This window comes from Taudactylus pleione, unplaced genomic scaffold (assembly GCF_031769625.1).
Source record: "Taudactylus pleione unplaced genomic scaffold, aTauple2 ptg000019l, whole genome shotgun sequence".
In the NCBI taxonomy this organism is placed as follows: domain Eukaryota; kingdom Metazoa; phylum Chordata; class Amphibia; order Anura; family Myobatrachidae; genus Taudactylus; species Taudactylus pleione.
The window spans coordinates 23090567-23112101 of record NW_028284421.1 but is presented as its reverse complement, the minus strand read 5'-3'; the positions used below and the strand labels follow the sequence as shown (position 1 = coordinate 23112101).

Genomic DNA, 21535 nt, shown 5'->3' with positions numbered 1-21535 from the left:
TCTCCTATTCTCTCTCTATATGTCCTCTCTAGGTAAACTCATCCGCTCTTTTGACCTCCATTATCATCTCTATGCTGATGATAATCAGATCTACCTTTCCTTACCTGATCTTTCCCCCTCTCTACTGACTCGTATCTCCAACTGTCTCTCTACCATTTCTTCCTGGATGTCCCAGCGATTAATATGTCTAAGACTGAGCTGATGGTCTTCCCATCCTCCCACATAACCTCATTTCCCACTATTTCTTTTTCAATAGATGGCATAACTATCTCATCTAGTCCCAAAGTGCATTGTCTTGGAGTCATCCTGGACTCTTCCCTCTCCTTCAAACCACAAATTGAGTACCTCTCACAGTCCTGCCGTTTCCATCTCAGGAATATTTCCAAGATCAGACCCTTTCTCATCCAGGATGCCACCAAAACCTTCCTCCTATGTGGCCTCCCCAATTCCCATCTCTCTCCTCTCCAGTCTGTCCTCAATGCTGCTGCTTGGCTCATTTTCCTCTCCAAACGCTCCACATCTGCATCCCCTCTCCTACAGCCCTCCACTGACTCCCCTTCCCTTTCAGAATCCAATTCAAAGTTCTCACACTCACTTACAAAGCCCTAACCCATTCCTCTTCCATTTACATCTCTGATTTCATCTCCCTTCACTGTTCTTTCCGCCCTCTTCGTTCACTTAATACACTTCGCCTTTCATGCCAATTGATTACTTCCTCCCACTCCTGCCTCCAAGATTTTACCCGTGCTGCTCCCCACCTTTGGAACTCCCTCCCTCTCCTCATCAGACTCTCCACCTCTCTACAATCATTCAAACAAACTCTTAAGAGCCACTACTTCATTAAAGCCATCCAGCTCTCATCCTAACTTGCTGCTACATCTTTCTTCCTCCCCGCCTACCCCATCTGTGTCACTCCTGTTTGTCTGCCCCTCCCTTTTAGAATGTAAGCTCCTTCGAGCAGGGCCCTCTACCTTCTTGTGCTTCTCCCTACTGTATTTTAATTTATCTCTTACTCCCCACTGGGATAACTAACACTTGGCTGCTTATGTGGGTGTAAAGGTCGCTAATATATAGCTATGTTTATTATCCATGTCCATGTCCTGCATTGTATTGTATTGTAAGTCGCTGGTTACTTACTTGTTTATGTACTTTGTAAGGCGCTGTGTAACACTTGTGACGCCATATAAATAAATGATAATAATAATAATAATAGTGCAAAAAATCCAATAAAAATTTAATGTTACAAAATAAGTAAAGTTGTATTGTGTTAAACAATACAAACAAGTTTCTTGTATGAAGTGATCCCCAAATGTGGATACATTTTTACTTCTGCAATTGATAATAATATATATAAATAAAACAGAACTGAATATAGGGCCTGATTCTGCATGGATCACAACTGAGTGAATCTGTGAAAATATGCTAATGTCTGCCACCGCTCAGCCAGCATAGAGACGCCCACTACTGCCTTCTCACATCCATAATACCTTGCAGTCCTGAGAACATCGGCCCCCTCATGCACAATTGCAGGAGGTCTGACCTGTCTCAGAATTTGCAAATCTCGTCGCACGCAGTGAGTATCAAGCTGCTTAGGCAATCACAGTGGCTAATTTATGCACACTTCCCCGTCACCATCCCCAAATGCTCACGGCCTGTCACTTATTCTGCGATGGATTCCACAGTGCATCCGTAATCGCAGTGCGATGGCTGCGCATTCGCATTGCGGTGCATACGCATGCACAGTACGCAACAATCGGATGATCTGCGTACGTGGTTGAAATTGCAATCCGTGCTGAATCAGGCCCTATGTCCATCAATACTCCTTAGATTTAAGCTGATTTTTTATCTTTAAACTCCTGTATTCTCCAGCTCGCCGAGATGCAGGAGAAGAATGAGAGCGTTTTATCCCACAATGTGCGGCAAGGTGCACTGAGTGGACATTGGAGTCCAAAAGCAGCTCCAACTGCATCTAGTACCCATAAATGTGCTCGTTGTGAGGTCTTCCTGCTGCAACTGGACATGGCCATTAAAGGTGGGACATTTACTATTCCCTCTATATCATGCTACATCTGCTTTCAACAGGGGTATTCTCCAAAAGTGGATGAAGTAGAGGGACTATAACCTAATATTTGTTCTTATTTCCCCTATATATCTGTCTAATGTAAATATTAAGTAATGTATAAATTAGGGGTGAGCGGGTTCGGTTTTACTCGGTTTTACTCGGTTCTTACCGCCACTTTACCGCAAATTCGGCTCGATTTTATTCGCTATCCAAAACACATGATCGGTGAAAGCCAACAAAAAGATCCGAGTAAAACCGAGTAAAACCGAACCCGCTCACCCCTAGTATAAATATGTTCATAGGCAAATGCAGGGGGGGGTTCCATCTGCCTGGAAACCCCCCTCCCCAGCCCACACCATGACAACAATAGAAATAGTAATATAATATAATTTTAGTAGTGCTGCATGTTCTTCTCAGTATCACAAATTAAATAATTAGCACCACCTGTGGATCTTTTAACATGTATCAGCCAGTAATAAATAACCTGTGCACCAACTAGGAGATCTGGAAAACATTTACTGTTAGGGATGTGATACTATAGAGCCCAATTTGTACATATATGTCCAGGGCAGTGCTGGGTTATTCTGCTACTGCCCCAGACTCCCGGACTTGCTCTAATGTGCTCACATCTAAAATAGAAACATTCACCTCAGACAGGATGGACCTACTGCCGCATATAATGGCTTACTGTGATCACTGGTCCTGTACATGCTGGAATTATGACACACAATAATATATGTATGACACATATAATGGGTTACTGTGATCGCTGGTCCTGTATACGCTGGAATTATGAGACACAATATACTTTGTATGACGCATATTAAAGATGGTTAAGTGCTAATTTTACCCTACTTATGGACTGGTCGCACTCACTCTAAAATCATGCATTTGGAAACCCCCCTCTAGAAATCCTGCGTTTGCCACTGATGTTCATGTTACAGATCCTTTACCTAGTTTATCTGATGGTGCTAATGAGGCTGCGTGCAGAGCCACACTAGCTATGCATTCATCAGGGCCGTAACTAGGGTAGTGCGACCTGTCAGGGCACCGCAGGGCATAGGGCGCTGTTTGGGCCTGTCAATTTCCCTGTTTATCATTCTCACTTGTAGCGTCCTCTTCTTTTATCCCCAGCATCTCCAGGCCTCCCCTATCTCTACCCTGGCCCTTCTCCATGAATCCATGGCTGTTTTTCAGGTGCACTATCTTATGTCCCTATTTAAAAAATGGGGGGGTGCCAATGCCCTCTCTGGCACAGGGCACCAAAAAGTCTAGTCACGGCTCTGGCATTCATATTCCTTTATCTTTCTTTCTCTCCCCCAGCATCCATTTATTTCCATCCGAAGTTCTATTGCCAGAGAGCTGGCAAAGAGGTAGCAGGCACCCCCCCAAAGCTTGTTCATCACCCACTCAAAGGGATAATATAGAACTATTCATCTCAATTTACTCCTATCTTTTAGGAAGGCTCCCAACACATGGTATAAATCATCATGCCTTAAAACAGAATGCATAGCATAATACTGTTTTTTTTTTAGGTTTTATTAACCAGATAAGAGTAACAAATTCACAATAAAAACACTTGTTTATTAGCTTATTTGACAACCACTTGATGCAGGTAAAGATGGTAAGGTCTGACTTCTTCTCCTTCCTCCAAGGGGAAAATTAACCAGGCAGTCCTAACACCAAACAGTAATATTGGACCCGGTGCTAGCAGTGGTGTATTGCAAAAAAGTGTCACAATGCTAACGCCACATAGATTTATGAAGCTCTGGAACCTTGACTCGTTTCTTCCAACAAGACTTTATCAAAGGGTAAACGCTCCTCTAAAGATCAACTTCTTATTCACATAGGGCTCTTTAGATAGGGGTTATAATTAAGCATTACCAGTCACTTGATATCATCACACGATTACACGCTTCTGTTACCAAGCTCATTTTTTCATATTCACTCCTTACACACTTATACAGAATAAAATTAACAAAATATATACATAAAATCAGGTAATTCCTACAGAAAAATAGATTCTCCAATGTGTGCGGGTATGCGTGTGTGACTGTGTATGTATTAGGTATACTTGCCCAGGTGTCCTCCAGAGTAACCAAACTCCAATATAATGCATGCACGCTGTGTCAAGTTCTGTGTTCAACTCTTCAGTCTAGCGACTTTTATCAAGAACAATGCAGTGTGTAAATGACATGACTTAAATAGCAGTACATCTGGAAGTTAAACCAATGGGATCCCTGGTGCTGGAGTGTGCTGATTGGACAGCATTATCAGTCCGACCCTAAGACAGACTGAGAGCTGCACGGTGCACTCTCATACAAAGTGAAAGTAAAACTAAAGAACATCAATATACACACACATATACATACATTACACACACATACACACACCCCATACTTACCGACTTCTTGCTGCACCTTCCCGGGAGTGGACCTGGTTGCTGTCATCTTCGGGGGCGGAGCCTGACTATAGCCGTCATTAGGCCCGCCCCCTTTACCGGAAGCCCCGCTATTTGCGGGTCAGTGAGGAGGGTGTGGGGTAACATACTGCGATTCACGTAATTTAGCCCCGCCTCCTCCCTACGGACCCACATATTGCTTAGAAAATCTCCCCATCCTGCCCGCTTCACTAGGAAGTGGGCGGGATGCGGGAGATTTGCCTACTCTTTCGTGGGTGCGGGGGGTTCCCCGAAAAATCGTGAGCCTCCCGGGAGAGTAGGCAAGTATGACACACACATATATATGTATATCATACTTGCCTACACTTCCGATATGGCCGGAGTCTCCCGAAAATCGGGTGTCTCTCCCAACCCCCCGGAAGAGCGGGCAATTTTCCCGGCTGCCGCCAACCGCCCGCAAAGCATTTATTAAGATATACTTGTTGAGGATCCAGCAAAGAGCCGTAGACCATCATGCTTCCTACTTTTACAAACCCATTTTTTTTTTCACATATAGCAGTTTACTGCTTACCTTTGTACCATTTCAGATTATTCACTGGGCTTGAATTGCTAAAATTTCTTGTTGTTCAGTTAGATTTGTGTTTTAGGAGGAGATTTAATAAAGCTTACAGAGAGATAAAATTGTGGGAGAAAAAGCACCATCCAATCAGTTCCTAACTCAAACACAGCCTGTAACGTGACAGGAGCTGAATGGTTGGTGCTTTATTTCTCATAATTATCTCTCTGCAAGCTTTATTATCCCTCCCTTATTATCTTTAGGGCATCGACTTTTGTGAGATTTGATACACATCAAAAAACTAAAGGCGCATATCCACTTGCTGATATAAATGGACAATTGAACGATTATGATATCATTATCGTTCAATCATTCATTAATCATGCGGTAAAATGCCGGTAATGACCAGCGATGCGTGCTTCCACTGGTCGTTGTTGGCATCGCTCATCGCCCTAACATGTAGGTCAACCTGACGATAGGTCGAGTATGTTCAGGGATGAGGGAGAGTGCCTGCACTAAACGACATATCGTTCACTGTGGGCGCTGATTCAGAGCGCTCGCTCTGAATCAGGGCCCTCCTACCTAAAATTGGAGCGGCCTCTTGGACGCTCGCATAGCTGTGGGTTACCACCCACAGCTTATGCGAGCGTCCATGATGATGGTCGTGATGGTCAAGACCATCGCGACCATCGGGCTTGTGACGAGACCCTGCGGTAGGGTCACGCTGCCGCAAGCCCTGGAGTGATTTTGGCTGTATCAGAGCCAAAATCACTCCCACTGACATCACTAGTGATGTCAGTGGGGCCGGACCCAGACGGTAGGTGTTCCCATGGGAACGCCTTCGTCTGGCAGCCACGCCCCCGGCACGCCCACCAAAGGGGGCGTGCTGTCACTCACCATCGACAGCACGACCCCTTTGGTGCGAGACCCCGAGCGACGGATTCCCTGTTGCTCGCCGGGTCTCGCGCATGTAATTCTGCATGAGGGTCTGATGTTACTCGATATTACCGATGCATATGCAGGACTGCAAGGTCTTAGAGGTAGATCTAGCTGCTGTTGATGAACCGTATTAAGGAACCTATCTTAGTCCTCAATAAGGAGCATTGAACTCTGGGCCTGATTCAGAGCCGTTCGCTCTGACAGAGCGCTCGCTCTGAATCAGGGCCGGCCTTTTTTTTTGCTGGAGCGGCCTCTTGGCCGGTCGCAAAGCTGTGGGTGACCACCCACAGCTATAGCGAGCGGCCATGATGATGGTCGCGATGGTCAAGACCATTGCGACCATCGGGCTTGCGACGAGACCCTTGTAGTGTCTCGTTCATCGCAAGCCCCAGAGAGCTTTTGGCTCTAACAGAGCCGGAAGCTCTCCACTGACATCATGGGAACGCCTCCGTTTGGGCAGCCACCCCTCGGCCCGCCCACCAAACGGAGTGAGCTTTCACTCAATATCGACAGCTCGCCCCCTTTGGTGCGAGACCCGGAGCGACGGAGTGCCCGTTGCTAGCCGGGTCTCGTCGTGCGCATGCGCTGTGGGCCACCATTGACCCGGTTGCGAGCGCTCAGCGCTTGCGACCGGGTCTGAATCAGGCCTTCTGTCCTCCCTGCCAGCAGAATTCTGCTGGCAGACTACTGATTTAAACAATATTAAGTGCAGTGGCGGATTTTAACTAGGGGCTGTGAGGCTGCAGCCCCCCCAGTAAAATCAGCCACTTCAGTGAGTCAATGCAGTCCCGAGCTGCACTGGCTACACTGTGACTGGAGGTGGCTTCCCATTGGAAGCGCCACCTGCCAGTCATGCTGAAGACAGGCAGCCCCAGGGGGAGGTGTCTCCTCCCACCGGGACTGCCAGTCCGGGCTGCGATCAGCAGAGAGCAGCTTCCAGTGGAAGCCGCTGCTCTGCCTTTCGGGCAGCCCTACAGGGCTTCTCGGAGCTGCAAACAATGCAGCCTCGAGAAGCTGGTGTTATGAGCATGCGTGGCACCACTGCCGCTTATGTGCATGCGCCGTTCCCGGCACCTGCCAGATTAATGGAGCAGGCGCCGGTACCCAGGCCAACAGCAGCGGCAGCTCCTCTCAGGTAAGAGGGCAGGAACCGTTGCTGATTAAGTGTAATTATTGCATAAATGACCTCTACTTGGTGACACCAATAGCTAACGCCCTCTAAGGAGGGTAGGACAAGAAGCCATGTAACATCACACTGTGAGTGGGTTCATATTGCATGGATTATGCATGCTATGGTGTAATTCCAGGATCCAAAGGAATTTGACTTAAAGAATTGGGGGTAAATTTACTAAGATTCGAGATTGGTCGAGATGCCAATCTCGGGTAAGTTTAGGACTAATTTTCATATTGCAAATTTGCTAAAGGCAAAGTCGGGTGAGTTAGGGAGAGATTTCTCTCTTCTCATTCGTAAAACTCGGGTGAGATAGCAAACTCGAATCAACTCACCATCGGGACAACTCGGAAGTACTTTTCACCTAAAAGATACATCTCTCAAGTTTACCAAGAATCAGGATGACAAGCTCAGGTGAGATGACAGCAAACTCTCTGCCAAACTCACTTTTCAAACTCTGTACCTCCTGAGCTGCGAGTTTGGCAGAAACATACACAAATCATTGTGATTTGTGTATGTTTATGGCTGTAAATAGTTAAAATAGGGTTCATTTTTTTTCAAATTACATAGGGTCCCCCCCCCAATCCCCCTGGTTTTAAATATAGGGGGGGAAAAATTGCGTAAAGGTCCCATATTTAAAACCAGCACCGGACCCAAACCGACCTATTGCCACAGCCAGGAGACCCTATTACCGAGTCTCCAGGGCCAAAGCATTCTCACCCCAAGCCGGTCAGGCCAAGCCGGGGATCTCAGGGGAAATGGGGACCCCCTCTCCCGAAACCCCAGGCTTGGTCTGAAGCCCGGGGCTCTTCCCCGCACCCCTGGGCTGTGGGTACGGGGGTAATAAAGTGTAAAATAGAAGTAAACTCTTGTATTTTACAGTGGAACTACAGGTGCCAGCATGCCTTCTCTTTGGCACTTGTGGAACTACAAGTGCCAGCAGGCGGTCGGCACCCGTACCTCCACTGTAAAATAAATAGGTAAATAAAGACATAACACACACCTAAGATAGTACAAGTTTATTACACACATACCTCAATCACACATACCTGTACCAGCCGGTGTGTCCACTTCTCCAATGTAGAAATCTGTGTGGAATGACCTGCAAAAAAGATCCTATACTCACCTCCATCCTGGTGCTGCTGTCCGTAGCATCCTCGGTCTTGGCAAAACAATAAAACGACTTACCCGACCAAGCTGAACAGGTGTAAGTATATGCTGTTACATATACTTACACCTCCCGAATTGACAGATGACCAAAATCATCTGTCATTTCTCACGGCCCGCTAGCCAAACAGCGCCCACTTTACATGTAGCAGCCGCTCATTGGCTGGGACCCACGTGGAACTAGCCCCTGAGATCCCCGGCTTGGCCTGACCAGCTTGGGTTGACAATGCTTTGGCCCTGGAGACCCAGAAATAGGGTCTCCTGGCTGTGGCATTACACCCCGGTCATTTTGGGTCCGATGCTGGCTTTAAATATAGGGGGACCCCTATGCAATTTTTTCCCCCTATATTTAAAACCAGGACTGGCCCGGCAGCCTGGTGCTAGTTCCTAAATTATGGTGGAACCCTACTCGTTTTGTTCCCCGTAATTTTCGGAACCAGGACTGGCTGACAAGTCCGGAGCTGGTTAGGCTTTTGGGGGGGGACCCTATGTCATTTTTTTATTCATTTGACCCGTTTTTTACAGGTACAAGACACAAGCAGCATACACATATCTCACTGATATGTGCAGGCTGCTTGCTCGGGAGAGTTAGGCAGAGAGAAAACTCTGCAATCTCGGGTGAGTAATCTCCTGCAAAACTTGCTACTCGTGGTAGATATCTCGTTCTGCTTCACCATCGGCCAACTCAATTTGCCTCAAATCGCCTGTTGGTAAATTTGAGAGATCAAAAGTGAAAAAATCACCCAAGTTCATGCGAGTTACAGCGAGATTAATCTCTTTGCAAATCAGGACAATCTCAATTCTTAGTAAATTTACCCCTAGGTGTAAAGATTTTCTTTTTCATCTCTTCATTTTCACAAGAGGATGACTTGGTGGGGAGCCCAAAAGATGTATTAAGAACTACAGATAAGCCATTGAATTTGCAAAGACGTGTAGAAATTAAGTAGTTGATCTGAATAATGCATTCGGTATGATTTACCGCCTGTTGGTTCAAATCCCGGCAGCGGCAGCCTGACAGAGGAGGAAATCCCAATAGTCCTAAAGGTAAGTATAAACTAACCTAATTCTACCCCCTAACCCTAACCCTCCTTTAGGGTACCTAACCCCCCCCTGTGCCTAACCCTAATCCCCCCTCTAAGTGCCTAAACCTAACCCCCCCTTCCCCGCCGCCTAAACCTAAGTCCTCCGGGGGGGTGCCTAACCCTAACCTCCACCCGGAGGTGCCTAACCTTAACCCCCCCTTCCCCTAGCCTGACCCTAACCTCCCGGGGGGGTGCCAAACCCTAAATCCCCCCCCGGGAGCCCTAAACCTAACCCTCCCCCCGCGGCTGTCCGCGCTCTGCGCCCGGCAACCCTTCGATCGGGATGCTGGGCGCCGGTCTCCCGGCGTCAGTAAAATGACAGGCGTCTAGATTTAGATGCCTGTTATTTAACCCTCGCCGGGATGAAGTAGTCGGGAAGCAGGTGGTCGACATTGCGTCCGGCTTCCTTGAACGTATATCCTTAATAATATGTAACAAAAGAAGGAAATTTAGATATATAATATTGATTAGATAGATAGATAGATAGATAGATAGATAGATAGATAGATAGATAGATAGATAGATAGATAGATAGATAGATTTATAATATATGTTCTTTTTACCAGGATGCCAAGAACGCAACGTGGAATTACAGGAAGAGAAGAGCCAAACTCTGGCCTCTCTATACAAGCTGCAAGATATTCTAAAGGTAAGTGCCCTTAGCTGCCTCTTGAGTAAACACAGGCAAAGATATTTCTGGCATGAAGAAAAGTGAGTATGATGCTCATGACAGCAGGAAAGGGTGGGGGACTCTTTCAAAACTGAACCTTATTTTTATTTTGAGTGTAATTTACACAGCTCACAATCATGTTGTGCCGCGCCTTCTTGCCATTTTCCATTACCACTCTTCCAATTGAGTACCTCCAAATATCAGAGTGTGGTGCATAATGATTTGAAAGCATATGATGAGATCACTGTGCACTTCCTCTTCAAAACCTTCAGGTTTGCCAGGTTGGCTAGCTTCCAGACGTATTTGTTAAGGTGAAACTTGCCCAAACATTTATCTTGTTGTTGTACCTTGCTGTAACTAGCACATTCCTCTAGGGCAGGGGTCCCCACCCATGGTCCTCAAGGCACACTGACAGTCCAGGTTTTAAGGATAGCCATACTTGAACACAAGTGACTTAATTAGTACCTCAGTTATTTTGATTTAACCATCTGTGCACAATCATGGATATCACTAAAACGAGGACTGTTAGTGTGCCTTAAGGACCGAGGTTGGGAATCACTGCTCTAGGGGATAACAAGGAATGTGCCAGAGACAGCAGGTGGTATTGGTTAGGGAAATGTGTCATGGGGAGCCTGAAGTTACTCTTAGTATATGTCCCTACACTCACTAATACCCCTTTTACACCAGAGCTAAAACCCAGGTTATTGCAAGGTTAACCCGGGTAGCTCCTTGGTGTAAAAGGGGCCAGGGTTCAATTCCAGGATCAAGTGACCCGGCAATCCAACCCAGGTAACTTGCAGGGTTTAACATGGGATCAACCCGTGAAACCCTGCAGTGTAAACAGGTTCCCCGGGTCATTCGACCCGGCTCCCGTTTGCAGTGTGGGGACTTTCAGGCTTCTCGGTGCCTGGAGATGTCATCCACTTCACCTGTGTGCAGTGTGAACGGCGCCGATACGGAAATACTCCGGATAAGCGCCGCAGTAGAAAACTGAGTAGAACTGAGTTCCAAAACTCGGTTCAGACCCAGGATTTAGGTCTAAAAGCAGTATTATTCTTACTGCTGCCATCATTGCACTTGATATTGGTGTATGGTGGAGCAACAGTGGTAAATGTCAAGACAGGAGGAGGGAGAGGAAAGTGCTAATCAATGTGACATGAGGGCATATCAAGAAGGAGTAAAATAAGGCTTCTTAATTTAGAACATGCCAGCTATAATAATGGTAGGGGACAGATCCAGATTAAGGCCCCATGGGGCCCTGGGTAAGATAATTGTTGAGAGCCCTCCAATTCAACTCTGTAAAAATCATTGTTGTAGACAAGCTAACACCCCATTTCTGCTAAACTGAAAACTAATATCTACCAATCTGTAGTCCACATCTGGAGATGTAACTTACAGTAAGACTATAGTCTGTTGCCCGGTATCTACCGCCTCAGGGGACAGAAGAAAGTTAGGTTGTTTAGATACTTTTCAAAAGTTGGACACCTCCTAAATTCACATTTCTATCCATTGAAGGTTATTTATCTAATTCTGCAACACAAAATGTAGTTTTTGCATATAGTCCTATTGTGGTCCCCATTCAACAAAGACCTCCAGTACACCCAGCTCCTCCCATGAGTAGAAGAAATGTTTTGCACCCCTAGGGGTAAATTTACTAAGATGGGAGTTCTATTAAGATGTGATGTTGCCCATAGCAACCAATCAGATTCCAGGTATTATCTTCTAGAAGGTGCTAGATAAATGAGAAGTAGAATCTAATTGGTTGCTATGGGCAACATCACTTCTTAAAAGAACTCCCATCTTAGTAAATTTACCCCCTACAGTCATTTAGAATCTTGGAGTATGAAAACATATATTATCACCCTTATAAACAGATCTACTAACACATAAATGACCATTAGAAGTGGAGATGTTGGCCATAGCAACCAATCAGATTCTAGCTGTTATCTTCTAGAAGGTGCTAGTTAAATGTTAAGTAGAATCTGATTGGTTGCTATGGACAACATCTCCATTTCTAAAAACTCTCACTTTAGAAAATATACCCGCTGGTGTCTATGTCTACTGACCTCTTTATCTGTTTAATCTAATGTTTGTATAGGACCTCTCAAAACAAACTAAAGTAAATGAACATGTCGCTCAAGTCCTACAAGTAGATAATGAAACTCTTAAAGAGCAGCACAAGATGGTGACTGAACAGGTAAGAATTTACAAAAATCACATTTCCATGTTAATGTTACATTTTGGAATCCTAGAGATGTGGAAGTCTTCATAATCTGAATCTGCAAACAGGAGAATAAAATGATTTGTTTTCGATGTAAAAAACAAATGGAAATGTATCTACCATACAGATCACTATATTTAATCCATAGTTGTCTACACTCCAAGAATGTCCGGGGACCCTAAATTCAATGGGAAATCAGCCAAACTTTCAAGCAGACTGCACAGGGCCCTATGTAAGCTAACACTCCCCCCCTTCTGTGTATATATTATACTCCCAGAGGCATGTGTACATATATGCACACAGATCTGCCATACTAGTGTTAGCACCAATAACAAATGTCTTTCTGTTTTGTATACTCGTACATATATGGCACTAATATTGCTGGATGGTACCATGTACAATATGGGTAGAACTGAATGCAGGCATATTTCTTTTCTATGTATGTACATTCTTCTTGGCCATTACTCTCACTAAACTAACATAGTCCAACTAACTATAAGATTGGGCAGCTAGCAAAATGTTCATTTAATTCTGGATCAAGACACATCGCTTTTGGCTGAAACAAGTTTGGCGCAAGATTTATTAACCTTTTTTCCTTATTGTAGCTAGCCTAACGTCAATTGTCCTGCCCACAGGAATCAGCACCTTTTGAAAGGCTAAGATCCACTCCAGCTCTATCCTAATTGGTTACATAGAGACATAGAAACATTTAATGGCAGACAAGAACCACTTGGCTCATCTAGTCTGCCCCTTTTCATGTATCCTTTAGACAACTTCAACCCTATTTACTCCTTACATTTCTCTTAAGGATAGTCTTATGCCTATCCCAAGCATGTTTAAATTGTTCCACCATTTTAGCTCCAACCCCATCTGATGGGAGGCTATTCCACTTATCCCCTACCCTTTCTGTTTAGTAATTTTTCCTCAAATTTCCTCTGAGCCTACCACCCTCCAGTTTCAGTGCATGTCCTCGTGTTCTTGTACATCTCTTCTTTTGAAGAATGCTTCCCTCCTGTCCCTTGTTAAAACCCTTCATGTATTTGAAAGTTTCTATCAAGGGACAGTAGGGAAGCATTCCCATGCTAACAGCTCCCTGCTTCCTTATATAAAGCTGATTAGCCCAAATACTCTGCTACTAGCAGGCTGCAACTTCACCCAGAAGACTACTAGCAGCAGTAAGATCTGAAATTCTGTCCAAAGGTATGTGGTCAGTTGTTCACTTTGCCACTAATCCCTGCCACTAGTGTCTTTCTGTTTCATATCTCTTCTTGTGATGGCTTCCTCCACAGATTTGCCATGGTTTGTCTATTCTATTTCCTAAGCTAGCATCTTGGAAGGGCAGCTCGTTCAGACTAGCGTTCTCCTTCCTCACTTGCTCATGAAGGATTCCATAAAAGAGGAAAGTTTCACCTCAAGATAAGGAAAACTGGTAGTCTCTGCACTATGGTGGCTACTACCTTTACTGTTTGTACTTTAAATGTAACCAGAAAGTGGGTTCTGTCATACATCACAGTTCTGTGTATACCTGAACCTTAGTAAATCATACAGTTGCTGGCTCAGGTTGCACAGTGCTGGAGACTAGGAGCCTAGGGTGAGTTTACTTCCAGAGTCCACTAAGACCATCACCTATTTGCGTCCAGTTCTATAGCTGCTCAAAACAACCAGGGCTTACCTAATGTGGGAATCTAGGTACACCAGACCAACACAAGACTGGCTGCAGTCCATGGTTTCCTGGAGCAAGGGATATTTCCCCAGCAAATTACCCACACCTCCGTGCACAAAACATTCTGGCCACAATACTTTCTTTCCTGGATCTTTTTCCAACGTGCACTCTCATTCGAGGTCCCATTCTGGGAGACCACCAGCTGTTTTTGTTTCGGCACGGCTTTAGGCAGAAATGGTTGCTAAGTTATCTGCTGCATAGCCCTAAATCTCTCCACAGCATTGGCGAGTTCCTCAAATGTTTGTTATTCATGTTGCAGGACCTCCCTCACACCAGGCCCCATTGCCATAATCTCTATGATTTGCACTGCTGAATTAGCTTCTGGTCAAACACATTTCTGAAAAACTTTAAACAAATCAGATAGGTGCGACCTAACCGATTTCTCTCTTTCAATGAACCAGCCATGGAATTGTTGTGTTCTACCAGCAGCTGTGACTCCTATGCAAGCCGAAATCTCCCACTTTAAGGGGGAGGTTCAGTTTTCCTCAAGTTGGCCAAAGGTTATAAACCAGCGGCTTTGACTTTTTCCTATTCATTTAGAAATCTGTTTTAAGTTAATGCAGGTCTCAATGGGAGTTACCATGGATTTTAGGAGCTCAATCAGACCCGCTCACTAGATGCCTATGCTTGCACCCAGCATATGCAAATTCGGCTAAGTGACGGCACGGCAGGTGAACGACTGGCAAGGCATAAACACGCCCAATATGTCTTGGCGTGCAATCGCTCTGTGTATGTAGATGCCCATCAGCCTGTCTTAAGACGCCCACTTGCGCACGTTATCTCCAGGAAGTGTATGCAACCATCGGTACATCGGTTACCATCAGAAGCGAACGCAGCGCTTGAGGTTGACTAGCACTGCCACAAGCACTGCGATCACTTCAGTGTGAAATACAACCAGGTGACGTGTACTATGACGCTGCCTGTTTATTATGCACGCCTCTGGAACGGCGTTGAGAAGCTCAGGCATACCTGCGGTCGCACCTCCACTCTCCCGTTTTTAATGGCCAGCCCCTGTCACCACCCACAAATGGCTTCTCCTGTCACTCACTCTCCTGGGCTGTTTATGCGCAGCGAGTGAACACTTCCCGATCTCTCGCACAGGTTTGACCACACGCACTGTGATGCGTACGCATGCGCAGAAAGCGACAATCGGGCAGCTACGAGCGAACGCATTCTAGCGAGCGGGTCTGAATCAGGTCCTTAGTTCGCAACTCCAGACTAGATGAAAAGTAGGGAAAATCCTTATTTTAATGTAAATATAACATGACACAGGTCCTGGTTCAGAGATGGATGCTAATGGTATCACAACTGACTCTTTGGACGCATCGCAGTTGTGAAAAAATGCAACTGTTAGCAAAGATCACCTGAGCATTAAGACGCCCACTGCTGCCTTCTTACCTGTGTGCAACTACGCATACCTACGTAAACATCGGTAACATCGAAGCACATCGGCGGCCATCTTGCCCTTGCGGAAGGTCTGACCTGCCACAGCCTTGGGAGCTCTTCTGACATGCAGAGCTGTGTATGCAATCGCAATAGCTAATTTATGCGTGCCCATGTAACGGCGTTTAAACGGACAGGCACGCCTGCGTTTTTGTGACCACTCCCCATTACCACCCCCAAACGCTGGCAGTCTGTCACTCACTTAGCGATATATACATCGGTGCATGTGTGATCATAATGCGATCGCAGCACACGCACAGTGCGGTGCATACGTATGAGCAATAGCAAAAATGTGCTCGATCTGTGTGAAAATTGCATTAGCGTCCATCTCTGAATCAGCCCCACAGTGCAGTACCCCTGGGACATGTCTCCTCCTGAAAAATAAAGTATTTAGAGGTTTTAAACAGGAAAAAAAGGGCAATAAAAAAAGCATGTTAAAGTAGAAAAATGGGTTAAATTATGTGGTACATGTATGTTGAGAAGTTGGTCCAAATGTAATAGAGTGTATATTTGTAAAAAAAAATGCGAGCTTAGTGCAAAACATTTTTACTCACTCACAAATGTAATAGGATGCGACTATAGTAGAACAGTAATTTTTCGGCCATTACTATAACTTGCATCCAGATGTTTTCCCATTCTCAAGATAGAACTCGGGCAATGTAATAGAGTGCGAGTGCTTATATGTGCGAGTGAAGCACTTGCACTCTATTAAATAGCCCGAGTTCTATATTGCCTGACAAATCGCAAAAACAATAGAGCAGCTTCAGGATAACGAGTTTATCCTGAGCAGGTCACAATAACACAGAAACATGCACATATCCGTGCATACGATACGTGCATGTTTCTGTGTGTACATATAAATAAAACATTTTGTAAAAAAAAATTACGTGCACCCCTTCCCCAGAAGCATAACCAGCCCCGGGCTCTGTAGAGCCTGTGTTGGTTTTTAAAATACAGGGACCTCACAAAATGCGTAGGAGTCTCCTGTATTTTAAGAATCGGCACCGGGCTATGTAAAGCCTGTGCTGGTTCTAAAAATTACAGGGGACAAAATGCGTAGGGGTTCCCTGTATTTTAAGTACTAGCTCAGGGCTTTTCTGAGCCGGTCCTGGTTGTGGAAATACAGGGGACAAAATGAGTAGGGGTCCCCTGTATTTTCCATAACCAGCACTATACTCTTTCTAGCTGGAGAGTAATACCACGGCCAAGGCATTACCCCTGACTGCTAGTCAGGCCAAGCCGAGGATCCCTGGGTAAATGGTGACTCCCCCAATAAAGGGGTCCCCCTCTCCAGGACACCCCAGGCCTGGGCTAATAGCCCGGGGCTATCCCTGGCACCCCTGGGCGGTGGGTGCCGGGATGATAATGTTAATGTGGTGTAAAAGAATTGCAAAAGAAATATTAAAAAAAGGTACCAGCAAGCCCTTAATGCCCTGCATGCTGGTGGTTCTCAAAGTACCAGCATACGGATGAGGCTTGCTGGGACCTGTAGTTCACCTGCAAAAGACAATATTTTCACTTCTATTTTTTAAAACACATTACACTATCAACCTGGTACCCACCACCCAGGGGTGCCAGGGATATCCCTGGGCTATCAGCCCAGGCCTGGGGTGCCCTGGAGGGGGGGGGAACCTTTATTGGGGAGTTCCCCACCTCCCCAAGGATCCCCGGCTTGGGCTGACTAGCACTCAGGTGCTTTGCCCGGGGGACCCGGTGAAAGGGTTCTCCTGGTTGTGGCATTACTCTCCCACTAGAAAGAGCTCGGTGCTGGTTATGGAACACAGGTGACCCCTGCTCATTTTGTCCTTTGTATTTCCACAACCAGGATTGGCTCTGCAAAGCCCTGTGCTGATTCGTAAAATACAGGGGACCTCTACACATTTTGTCCCCTATATTTTAAGAGCCAGGACAGGCTGTACGGGGCTGGTTATGCTTCTGGGGGAGGGGGTACATAATTTTTTTTTTTTATGTTAATGTAACTTCATTTTTTTTAACACTCAAAAGCCTTCACAGATCTCACTGATCTGTGAAGACTTCTCTATAACTCGCAACTTTTAATGCTAGTCGCATTAAAAGATATGAGTTTACATAGGAAATACTCGCACACATTCGCATAGTGTAGTAGCATCGAACCCAAACTCGAAAGTTTGCAGGCTATTACATTTGTGAGTCCTGGCACCAGCTCGCACCTTCAAAACACGCGAGAAGTTGCGAGCTGGTTTTTGCCTGAACACTCGCACCCTATCACATTTGGCCCATTGTATTGATTGGAAAGGTATATTTGAACTTGTAGATGGGACTTACAAGGATTTTTTTACACCTTTTTTTTTTTGTACAAACACACTGAAAAATCACTGTAGAGGCATTTTAAAATACCCCAAAACACTCTGGCTATTATTTTTCCATAACTTATAAAAGTTTCAAAAAGTCACTATTTGACTCTGTGGTGGAGATGTAAGAAGAGGTGGGAAGTTTTAAATGCACTATAACCAGCACTATTTGACACTTCCATTGAACTACGGTATGCTGTGTCAGACTGGGGCATGAAGGGCCCACCAGGGGATTGTAATGGTAGGGGCCCGCTGAAGGGGCGTGACCAGCTATTTTGTTAGTGTTGTCATCAACAGAATGGGCGTGACCATCCAACAAAGACAACGTATCAATGTTTCAGTTCTTTAAACTGTCGTCAGGATATACATGATGTGATGTATGTGCCACTGCCAGTACTATGGGCTTATTACTGACACACACTTATCGCACAGTGATGAGGTGGATTACCTTCTATTGCAGCACACAAGGAGGATCTGCTGTAAATTCAGAGATTTTTCAGCACCAGGTGCTAGTGGTGTCACCGCTGCTGGCGAAAAGAGCTATGAGACTGGGCACCGTGATAGCGCTGCCAACCTCCTCCACACCTTCCCAAATGCACGTCCAGCCATCACTTTTTATACCATGGTCAGATATAACACTATGCATAGTGGAATCTGCCGCCTGCTCATCTTAACAAGAATTTACACAGTCGATTCGCATGGGTGTTGACAAGAAGTTTGTGTGGTCCTCGTCCTGTGCCACGGTCATCTGGGCAGCACCGTGCCACTGGCTGTCTGTCTAGTGGTGATCTCTCCACGGCCTGGACTCCCCTATATAGGTCACTGGCTGCAGCGGCTGGGCACGTAGTGACGTCATGCCTTTCCAGGCAATAATCAGTCTCCCCTCTGAGTCCTAGCTCCCTGTGCTTTGTTCACACAGCACAAGTTTGGGGAAGACAGTGTTCTTATGTAGGAACACACATATCAGTGATTCTAAACCCTGTGCGTAAGTGGCACAGCCAGGCAGTCTTCAGTGTTCCAGTGACTGAGTACTTTTACTTCACTCTAGGCTCCCTGTTGTTTTCAACTTCCAGTGAATCTCTCTCCAGTGTGCAGTTCAGCTTTTCTTGCTGAATCCCTATGTTAAATGTATTTGCTCTCATGCTGAATTCAAGTGTGCTGTCCAGCTCTCTCCCTGTGTTACATGTTTCAGCTGTTAAGCTGATTATCAATATTCTGAGTTTCCCTTCTCATGCTGATTTTCTTGTGTTACATGTCCATCTCTTTTCCTGCTTTTCTCAGTGCAAGTCAGCATCTAGATCTCTAGCCAGTAGCGCATGAAGGGGGGGTTTCTGAGTACCCAGAAATACCCCTGACAGAGGGGAGAGCAAGCACCACCATGTTATTAAGCTCCGTCTCCTCGCGGCAAAATGCCACGATTCGCGGGTCAATGGGAAGGAGGCGGAGCAATATGATTAAATAGAATTAGAATTGCATCATTTGGCTCTGCCCCCTCCCAATTGACCCGCGAATCGCTGCATTTTGCCGCGAGGGTGCAGGGCTTATTGACATTGTGCCTGGTCCTGTCTGCATCTCCAACCTGCAGCATGATAAGTTTGTGTACGTGTATGTATGTGTGTGTAAATATATATATATATATATATATATATATATACTAGAAAACTAGAAACCCCCCCTTAAAAATCCTGCATTTTCACCTGCTAGCAATTCTCAGTACACTCCTGTGTCCACATTTCTTTGTTTCATTACAGTTTTGTTTCATTACAGCAAGTCAGTCTCAGTGTCTCCCGTGTCTGCCAGAGCAAGCCTGCGTCTGGTTAATTTCCAGCATTTCCAGTTCCACTACATTTCAAGTGTTTCCCAGTGCCATCCCATTTCTACTAAATCCCAGTTTGTCTCATTGCTAGTAATCTCCAGTGTTACAACAACATTTTAGTAACTCCCAGTGTTATTACATTTTCCAATAATTCTCAGTGTTATTTTCTAGTATTATATTTCGGTCTTCTGCTACTCCCAGGTACCTGTCCGGAGGGCCGCGACCTGCACACTTGGTGCAGCTAAACCATAATCCCAATATGAGGGGTCACCGGTGAGGCCAAGAACCGGCGGGAAAATGTCCGCCGGTTCTTGGCCTCAACAGAGGTGTCCCTAGTGCCCGGTTGTGACAATAGCACTCAGTGTCACCATACGCTTACACCTTTGTAACATCAAATTACTAGGTACTTTTACTCCACACTCAATATATTTCTACATTTGCAGAAATGGAATTTAATATACAGAATGTTTGGAATTTAGTATTTTGAAAATGACTGTTATGTGAAACATAGTGGCTAAAATTACTAGCTTACATTGAATAAATACAGCTGTCCACCCCAACCTGACCCCCATTCTCATCAATGTGTTTAGCAGGGTTCAGCACATTGCCTGTAGCTGTGGGTGAAGAAGACACTTTTGATCCTTTTTTCTTTTCTGTTGTTTTGGACTTTCTCAAACATATACCGCGTAATAGACCTCATAATGTTTTTGTTGAAAGAGCCTGTGTTCAATTGTTGGATGTTTGCAGTGAGTTATTTATTTTATTAGGAGCCATTTATTTACAGTGAGAAAACTTATAGAAAAGTATATGATGTAACCAACATCATCACTTTTATATTAATAGCTATTTTGTGTCTCTTTCTGCAGCTGAAGGGATTGTTCAAAGAGAAACAAGCCTTGGATAAAGCCTACAAGAAAATTCCTCAGGAGGAGAAGCCAGCAGATGACTGGATGGTGAAATCCAGATTAGTGAAGGTAATTTATATACAAACTGAAATTCACCTCATATGACCCAGAGTGAAAAAAATATCTAGAGGAGAACTACACCCACTATATTTGTAATGTTACTACTTTGAAATGAGCTGCTTTGTGTGGAAATTATCTGGTCAGATTTTTGTAAGGATAAAGCAAAGACTCTTTGATTGCAAATGCTGTGCAATAAATGTCCAGTTTGGAATGGTAAAGAAGCAGAAGTGTGACACTTACAGGAAGAACAGAGCTTCGGTTCTCATACAATTAGGAGTAACAGAATTTTAAAGTATTTAACATGTGTTCTTAAAGCCTATCTAATGTGGGTCAGACTGTGGGCAGATATGAATCTGGCACAGGGCAGCAAAGGAGTGGAGAGGGAGGGTGGTGAAAGGGGAACTGAAGGGGGAGAGGAGAATGAGGGAGCAGAGGGAGGAAGAGAGGACTGCAGGGAGAGGACAGGGATGAGGAAAGAATAATTGGACAGTAACTGCAGGATAGAGGAGTGGGAGCTATAGAGAGGAAACAGGGCTTCTAGAGAAAGGAGTGGAAGGGAGAAAGAGGAAAAGGGGACTGCAGGCTATAGGAGGGGAGAGAAAAATAGGTGGGGTACTGCAGGGTAGAGGAGTAGAATGAAGAAAGAGGAGTGGGCACTTTGGGGAAGGAGAGGGATGGAGAAATAGAAAATGAGGTTAGGTATATAACTACAATTTAATCCCAGCTGGTCCTTTCTTTCAGAATGTGATAAGTTCTATCAAAGCTCGTAAGGAACATCAGGAGCTCAGCAAGGAGAAGGGGCTACTAAAGGAAGATCTGCAGAGTTTATCATCTTGCGAGTCAGAGAAGAAAGACATCAGCGAATTGCAGATGCAGCTTGAAGAAAAATCAGAAAAAGTACAGTGAAAAATATTTGTCTTCAGTATCCATACTTACTATTGAATCATTAAGAAGGGTTGGTGGCCCATGGGAGCCTTCCCTTCTCCTCC

General features: G+C 45.2%; 1 protein-coding gene across 1 annotated transcript in view; it reads left to right on the top strand.

Annotated features, from left to right (window-relative positions):
• LOC148540422 (uncharacterized) overlaps positions 1–21535 on the top strand; it is an 80634-nt gene that overhangs the window by 47056 nt on the left and 12043 nt on the right. Inside the window, exons 22-26 of the mRNA XM_088443729.1 lie at positions 1870–2032; positions 9945–10027; positions 12147–12245; positions 20448–20555; positions 21288–21443. Coding sequence (XP_088299855.1) covers positions 1870–2032; positions 9945–10027; positions 12147–12245; positions 20448–20555; positions 21288–21443 — 609 coding nt within the window. The remainder of the gene's footprint in view (positions 1–1869; positions 2033–9944; positions 10028–12146; positions 12246–20447; positions 20556–21287; positions 21444–21535) is intronic.